Below are 9,170 nucleotides of genomic sequence, written 5' to 3'. Positions count from 1 at the left end.
CTGGACATTTGGGGTTTTCTTACTTTATAACTGTGTTCTATTGTAGTAATGATTCCAGTTTTACCATATCTAACATACTTCCACAAGACACATATTAATCATTTTTTAATTTAATCATCCTTAAAGGCCCCAACATCATGTTATATGGGCTCCAAACCTCAACAGAAATTTGGATTAAGAAAAGCCATATTTAAACAATAATACTGCACTACTGAAAACAGTTATAGTGGTGCAGACAAATATTGTGATGACTTAAAGTTTACCTTGGTATCTTTAAAAATTGTGAATGTTTTTTCTTTAATAGTAGTAATTTGGAAATACTCTGAGAAAACATTTTACAAAGTCCTTTTACTTATAATCCTACTTATTGTACATTCATGAAAGCAGCTAATTCATAGAAGTATAACTGACAAGTAGTTATCATTATAGTTTTACTAAGACAGGTATCCCACATAGCTTATCTGGAGAATCAGTTTAGTTTGGTTGTTATACTTTATTTTTCAAATTATAAGCAGTATAAAGAAAAGTGAGTGGAGGAATAGTATAATATATAAAAATAATTAAAGAAATAAAATTATCCAAACATCAACCATGCTACTTATATATTGTCCAGAGTATTCTTCAAAAGTATGATTGTTAACTTGATGGCAATATCTTTTGATTTGTGATCACCATATGATTTCTATGACTCACATGTTTCATCAAGGTACATTGTGCAATTCCTTGGGCTTTTGATGGATAGTCAAGATCAAAACTATACACTTCTACCCTCCCCAAATTAGGGAGATGTCAAGAAGCAAGATTTCATTGAACCTTTGTCAAAACCATATACATATCTTTCTAACAATTGTGTTTCATATTCACTACCTGTTTTTTCTCACTGTGAAACAATGACCCAAACTTATAAACATAAAATATATATGTTTTAATGTTAATAGTTGGTGAAAAGTTTGTATTTAAGCCTTTTGTAAAAGAGATAAAAATTGCAAACATTGACCATGTGGAATATATATTGTCCAGAGCATACTTTAAAAGCATGATTTTAATTTAATGACATTAGCTTCTGTTTGATGATCACCTCATGATTTCTGTGATTTAACTGGTTCAACAGGTTCTTTGGATAATTTCAATAAACTATAGGATCATTTAAAGTAATTTACGGCTGGGTGTGGTAGCACACTCTTGTAATTCTAGCATTCAGGAGGCTGAAACCCCAAGGATCGCAGTTCATGGACAGCCTCAGCTACTTAGTGAGGCCTTTTGCAACTCAGTGCAACCCAGTGTCAAAATAAAGAATTTAAAATAGGTAGGGGGTGTAGCTCGGAGGTTGAATGCCCCTGGATTCCATCCCCAGACCCACAAAATAAATAAATAAATAATTAATTAATTTATGTTCACTCTTTTGTATCACTGGCTTGTGTTCCAAAGGTATGCTTATTTACATTGTAGATGATAGTTCTCTATAGAGGCAGATTAAAATATAACCTCTGTTTATAGATTGATTATAAGCACATATTTGTTGTTTTCATTCTGTGATATCCTTATGACAATAGTATAAACTCAATTTGAGAAAATGCATTTAAGTGTAAGACATATAAACACAAATTAATATTCACCATCTTCCCCCAGACATATCCCAGTTTAAAATTTATACACTTTCATTCTACTTTGTATTTTATTTATATAACTACAAGCATATCGTATATGACATATGTTCAGGAATTTGTAATCCTATTGCATGTATTTTTTTAATTCTACAGAAAAATAATATGACAAGATACTTTGTTTTATGGTTTTTTTCATAAGAAATAACCTCCTTTGTGCTGACAGAATCATTTTGAAATTATAAACTAATACCAATTTTAGATAAAAATGGTAGAAATTACTATGTCCATTATATATGTAGTGTACATTTTTTATGTGACATTTTGTTGTTGACACCCATGTTCTCCAAGGAAGCTTTACAGATATGTCATATAGGCTCAGTGCAATGCATTAAGGTGTAATGCATTAAAAATCCCTCTAATAAGAAAAACTAATCCATTTTTTGTTCAAAGACACAAAAGTAAAATTTGAACTGTAGCATGTTAAAATGCTTTTTGTGCTTTTCTCAGCAATTCCTACCTATTTCTACACATCCTTCAGTTTTCACTTAATGATCCTTAAGGTTTCTTCTATCCTCAATAAACATTCCTTTAGAGCTGTGATGGTCTTTCTTCATTTTAGACTTTTCACATTGTTGTTTTTACTATTTACAATTTATCTTTCCAATAATATATGAGGCATGTAGGGGCATAAACTGTCTGCTTTGTTATTATGCATATCCAACACTATGGTGCAGTAAACATGAATATATATTAATCTTTATAATATTTTGACTTTAATTCCTTAAGCTATAATCAAATGATTTATATATCTGGATCACATGTTAGCTCTATTTTCACTTTTTAGAAGAACATCCATACTCTTCATAGGTGGTATACTAATTTACATTCCCACATAAATGTTTCATTTTTCCACCATTCTTGTCAGCATTTATTATGATTTTTATTTATGATTATGACCTTCTGACTGAGGTGAGACAGAATATTTGTGTGATTTTGAATTGCGTTTTTGATGGCTTAAAGATGTGCATTTTCATACAATTATTGGACACATGTATTTCTTTTGAGAAATATCTGTTCAGGTCACTTACTCTTTTATTAATTGTATTGCTTGAGTTGTTTGAGTGCATGCGTGTGTGTGTGTGTGTGTGTGTGTGTGTGTGTGTGTGTGTGTTGATTTTCAAGTTTCTATGTATTTTGAACAGATTTTCTCTCGTTTTGTTGGCTGTCTCTTCTCTGTGTTTGTTATTTCCTTTGCTGTGAAGAAGCATGTTAATTTGAAGCATTCCCATTTGATTCTGTCAATTATTTCCTAAGCTATTGGAGTCCTATTAAAAATGTTGTAGGCTGTGCTCATGTCATGCAGTGTTTACCTTTTGTTTTTTTCTGCCAGTTTTAAAATTTCAGATCTTATACTTGGGCCTTTGCTTCATTTTGAGTTATTTTTTGAACAGGGAAAGAAATAAATATCTAGCATCAAATTTCTCTAGATGGGTATCTAGTTTTCACAGCACTTTTTCAAAATGTTTTTTAAAAAAGTGTTAGTTTAAATGCTTATTAGCTGGGCATGGTGGCGCATGCTTGTAATCCTAGCATTTGGGAGGCTGAGACCAGAGGATCGCGGTTTGTGGACAGCCTCAGCTACTTAGTGAGGCCCTCTGCAACTCAGTGAGAGCCTATTTCAAAATAAAGAATAAAAAATAGGGCAGGGGGTGTGGCTCGGAGGTCAAATGACCCTAGGTTCCATCCCTAGACCCACAAAAAAAATTTTTATATTGTTTTGTACCAAAATTTAGTTATATTCCAGCCCAAAACTGTACATTTTTGATGATGAAATATAAAAATACTGGATGTTAAATTTCCTATGAATTGTGTTGTTTGCTTTCTTGATGAGGTGAACTATTTTAGATGAAGCTATTTCTTCTGGCAGTGCTACATTTTTGAAGTGCTTTATTAGGGGTGTGGCCTTTGCAGGCTCACATAAGCACGATGATGGCTCTTGTAGGACAATTTTTGATTGCCACTTTTCCTGATCTGGTAATCTGTTGGCCTTCAGAAATTTTTAGTTGATGGCTCTATTACTTTTGATTACATTCTGGAAATATAAATTGTTCTACAGCCTTATCCAATAATATTTATGAAATTTTTATGATAGTTTTGTAGATCAATATGTGAGAACTGTTTTGACCAAAGGTAGCTCATTCTTATCTAATTTCTTTGATAAATTAACTTCTCTAGTCTAGCATATACCTCTCTTGAAACTACCAGATTCTTTGTGATTATATAAAAAAAAATCTATGGTTGTAGAGCACTCTTAGGATTGAACTTTCTACACTACTTCAAATAAAATAATTTTTTTTAGAAAGACCTTATATCTATGTTTATGGCCTGTATCTTTGGGGAATGATTTAACCTTGTCTTATATATGAAGAAACAGTAACAATGGCACCTTACTTTCTAAGTAGTACCCATATTTTTAATTTGTTGGTGCACTATAACTCTACATATTTGTGAGGTACAGAATGGTGGGTGGGGGCATACATGCACACATCACTCATTTAGCCCTTCCCCATTTCCAACCCCATTTTCTCCCCCTCCCTCCTTCTCTTGTTCAGCCTATTGAATGACTTTGATACACTGTGAATGTATATGATGCACATTAGGGTATTTCCTTTTTTCATCCTCTCATCTTCTCCAGTTAGATCATCTTCTTTATTTCTTTTTTGTCTAGAGTCCCTTCTATGTCTCATTCCCTCCCTAGCTTCTGCATACTGGGGAGATTTGACATTTCACTATTTGTGATTGACAAATCTCACTTACTGTTTGCAGTTTCATCCATTTTACTGAAAAATGACATGTTTGTTCTTTTTATGACTGAGTAAAATTTCATTGTTTACATATTGCATAGTTTTGTAATCAGTTATTTTGTTGATGGACATTTTGGATGGTTCTATAATTTGGCAACTGTGAATTATGCAGCTATAGACATAAATATTCATGCATTTGTTTGGTAGATGGTTTCCATCCTTTTGGTTAATAACACAGAAGTTGTATTGCTTGTTTATAAGGCAGGTTCATTCTCTTTCTTCTGAAGATCTTTCCTAAAGTTTTTCAAAGTGGTTGCACTAATTTGCAATCTCACCAGCAATGTATTAGAGTTATCACTTTTCCACACCCTGACCAGCATTTGTTGTTGTTTGCATTTTAATTTTTTAAATTTTAATTATTTTTTTTTTTTTTTTTTTGCGGGTCTGGGGATGGAACCTAGGGACATGCGACCTCCGAGATATACTCCCTGCCCTATTTTTTATTCTTTATTTTGAAACCGGGTCTCACTGAGTTGCAGAGGGCCTTACTAAGTAGCCGAGGCTGTCCGGGAACCGCCATCCTCCGGGTCTCAGCCTCCCAAATGCTGGGATTACAAGTGTGCACCACCATGCCCGGCTGTTGTTTGTATTTTTAATGATTTTCATTTTAATTGGAGTTAGGTGCAATCTCAGGGTAGTTTTGATTTGCATCTCACTGATTGCTAATGATGTTGAACTTTTCTTTATACATTTACTGGCCATTTGCATTTCTTCTTCTGTAAAGTGTTTATTTCACTTACCCATTTTTGGTTGCATTCTTTGTTTTCTCAGTAATGTAGTTCTTGAATTCTCTGTATATTCTAGATATTAGTCCACCATGGGAGGAGTGGCTGGCAAAAATCTTTGCTCATTCTGTTGGCTCTCTTTTGGAGTTTTTGAAAATTTTTTTTTTCTGTACATAAGCACTTTAGTTTAATGCAATCCCATACACTGATCTAATCTTTTGGACCTTCAGGGTCTCATTGAAAATGTTTTTACCTGTGCATATGTGTTACTGTATTGAACATATGCCCTCTTCAAGTAGCTTTGAGGTCTGTGATCTAATTTTTAAATATTTGATCTATCTTAAATTGACTCTTGTGCAGGGTGAGAAAGTGGATTTATTTTTATTTTTCTCCATACGGTTAATGAGTTTTACCAACACCATCTGTTGAAGAGGCTTTTCCCAATGTGTGTTTCTGGCACGTTTCTGAAAAATCAAATTGCTGTAAATATGAAAATGTATTTTTTAACTCTACTTCATTTATTTCTACTCTGATTTTTACAATTTCCTGTATTCTATAGGTTTGGGGGTTAGATTGTTTCTGTTTATCAAAAAATTTGAGGTGTGTGTGTGTGTGTGTGTGTGTGTGTGTGTGTGTGGTACTGGGGGTGGAACCCAAAGGCTTTCTACCTCCAGGCTATACTCCCAGATCTTTTTTTATATTTTATTGGAAACAGGGTCTCACTAAGTTGCTGGAAGCCTCACTGAGTAGCTGAGGCTGACTTTGAACCCGTGTGATCCTCCTGTCTCAGCCTCCCAAGCGCAGGGATTACAAGCTGGCGCCACCACGCCTGGTGGAGGTGTGTTATTTTATTGTTTATTTGGTAATTTTGTTTTTCTTTTATAAATTTTTCTCCCACTATTGTCTTCAAGGTATCCCGAGATTTTCATATGTTATTTTAATATGTTATTTTCATATGTTATTTTCATATGTGTATTCTAATTTATTTCTAGAAATTTATTAATTTCTTTATTTCTTCTATGACTCATTTCTCATTCAGAAGTGTGGTGTCCCATTTCAATGTGTTTATGTGGTTTCTCTGGGTTTTCTTATATAGGCGATTTCTAGTTGCATTCTATTGTGGTTTGTAAAATGCAGAAAATTATGTAATATACTTTTTATATGCTTTTTATAATATTATAATTATACAACATGACATTCAAAATGACACAAACATACATGCACAAAGCACTTGTATTTTCTTCCCAATCTTACCCTTTCCCCTCCTTCTTTTTCTTTTATGTTAGTGAGATTGAAATAATATATTTATATATTTGCAGAGCATTATTCAAACTGATTTTCTTTAATCGAACTTTTATTTTTCCTCTTCTTATCTCTATCTCTTAATTTCTTTCCACTGTTCTATTAGGATTACTCCTAGTTTATCTTAACTGTTATTTTCTATTTTTTGTCCAGCCACCACATATGAAAAAAAAAAACCACACAAACCCCCCTCCGGGGGCGGCCCGGGTTCCTGGGCCGGGGGTGCCGCTGCGGCTGAGCCCCCCACCTTGGTGAGGCCGCCCCGCCGGCCTTCGCTCCGCCAGCGCCAGAGCCCATCCGCGGGAGGGAAAGATGAGCGAGGAGACGGCGCCTTCTGACCACGATAATAGTTATGCACACGTGCGAGCTGTGGTGATGATCCGAGATGACTCAAGTGGTGGGTGGTTACCACTTGGAGGGAGTGGACTAACCAGTGTCTCTGTCTTCAAAGTCCCTCATCAGGAAGAGAATGGCTGTGCTGACTTTCTTATCCGTGGAGAGCGACTCAGGGACAAAATGGTGGTTTTGGAATGCATGCTTAAAAAGAACCTCATTTATAATAAGGTCACACCAACGTTTCACCACTGGAAGATCGATGACAAAAAGTCTGGCCTTACATTTCAAAGTCCTGCTGATGCTAGGGCTTTCGACAGAGGCATTCGAAGAGCTATGGAGGATATTTCTCAAAGATGCCCTACATCTAAAAAAGAAGCTGAAGGAGAAGATGATTCACAAGCAAATGAAGAGGATACTTCCAGTTCTTTAGTGAAAGATCACCTTTTCCATCAAGAGACAGTTGTTACCAGTGACCCTTATAGAAGCTCAGCTATGAGGCCATCTCCCTTTGAAGATCTGAATGCCAGAAGAGTCTACTTGCAAAGCCAAGCCAGTCAGTTAACCTTTGCTCAGCCAGGCCTAGGCGTTCAGGGCAGAAGTATGGAATATCTACAGCGGCAGATATCCAAGGAATGTGGAAGCCTAAACTCCCAAAATAGGGTCCCTTTGAAATGTATCAGACATGTCAGCTTTCAAGGTGAGGATGAGATTGTCAGAATAAACCCTCGAGATATTTTAATACGTAGGTGTGCAGACTGTAGGCATCCTAGGATGAGATTGTCAGAATAAACCCTCGAGATATTTTAATACGTAGGTGTGCAGACTGTAGGCATCCTAGGATGAGATTGTCAGAATAAACCCTCGAGATATTTTAATACGTAGGTGTGCAGACTGTAGGCATCCTAGGATGAGATTGTCAGAATAAACCCTCGAGATATTTTAATACGTAGGTGTGCAGACTGTAGGCATCCTAGGATGAGATTGTCAGAATAAACCCTCGAGATATTTTAATACGTAGGTGTGCAGACTGTAGGCATCCTAGGATGAGATTGTCAGAATAAACCCTCGAGATATTTTAATACGTAGGTGTGCAGACTGTAGGCATCCTAGGATGAGATTGTCAGAATAAACCCTCGAGATATTTTAATACGTAGGTGTGCAGACTGTAGGCATCCTAGGATGAGATTGTCAGAATAAACCCTCGAGATATTTTAATACGTAGGTGTGCAGACTGTAGGCATCCTAGGATGAGATTGTCAGAATAAACCCTCGAGATATTTTAATACGTAGGTGTGCAGACTGTAGGCATCCTAGGATGAGATTGTCAGAATAAACCCTCGAGATATTTTAATACGTAGGTGTGCAGACTGTAGGCATCCTGACATGTGGGAAAACGACCTGGAGAGAGATGATACTGACTCCAATATTCACTTTTCTAAACCAGACAGTAAAAAATCAGACTATCTGCATTCTTGTGGAGATGAGACTAAGTTAAATTCTCTCAAAGACTCTGTGGTATTTAAAACACAGCCTTCTTCATTAAAAATTAAGAAGTAAAAACGAAGAAAAGAGGATGGTGAACGTTCTCGCTGTGTATACTGCCAGGAAAGGTTTAATCATGAAGAAAATGGCAGGGGAAAATGTCAGGATGCTCCAGATCCTATTAAGAGATGCATATATCAAGTTAGTTGCATGCTCTGTGAAGAGAGCATGTTGTATCACTGTATGTCAGACTCGGAGGGGGATTTTTCTGATCCCTGTTCATGTGACACTGGCGATGACAAGTTCTGCTTGCGATGGTTGGCCCTGGTGGCTCTGTCCTTCATTGTACCCTGCACGTGCTGCTATGTCCCTCTGAGAATGTGCCATCGCTGTGGCGAGGCGTGTGGGTGCTGTGGTGGGAAACATAAAGCTGCTGGATGAAGTGATCCAGTGCCAAAACGAGCTTCAACTCTTGTTTCCAGGAATTAGCTAACTGGGTTTTGTGGAAGCTTTTGGCAAGCACATGGAATCTTGCCTGGTACCATTGAGCCAGCCGCACGTGGAGGAAGCAGAACTCGTCAGTTCTTGGTGTTTCACAAATGCCGGCCATGGCTGACTTTTTCTCTTGAGTGCATGGCATGTTTTGTTACAGGTTGTAGAGTATTTGCAGAAGGAAATCATTTCTGGTTATTGACTATAAAAAGTCAATGTAAAATATGATCCCACTAAAAGGGATTAATTTTTGGCATTTTTGTATACTTATGCATTAGGTGATGGGACTTTTAATGGTTTGGGTTCATGAACTAAAAATAAAAGTGCACTAGGGGACAGTTGATTTCAATCTAAGAAAAGTT

General features: G+C 36.2%; 1 protein-coding gene across 1 annotated transcript; it reads left to right on the top strand.

Annotated features, from left to right (window-relative positions):
- Positions 1-6,810: 6,810 nt before the first annotated feature.
- On the top strand, positions 6,811-8,757 carry LOC308264323 (sprouty-related, EVH1 domain-containing protein 1-like; the record flags this gene model as incomplete). The annotated part of the gene is given in 3 exon segments (XM_080697504.1): positions 6,811-7,580; positions 8,193-8,388; positions 8,392-8,757. Coding segments are annotated over 3 exon segments (1,332 nt in total).
- Positions 8,758-9,170: the final 413 nt, after the last annotated feature.

The sequence above is a fragment of the Muscardinus avellanarius genome (genome assembly GCF_963383645.1).
Source record: "Muscardinus avellanarius genome assembly, chromosome: 6".
Taxonomy (NCBI): domain Eukaryota; kingdom Metazoa; phylum Chordata; class Mammalia; order Rodentia; family Gliridae; genus Muscardinus; species Muscardinus avellanarius.
Note: the sequence above shows the minus strand (reverse complement) of the source record. Positions and strands in the feature narration are given on the sequence as shown.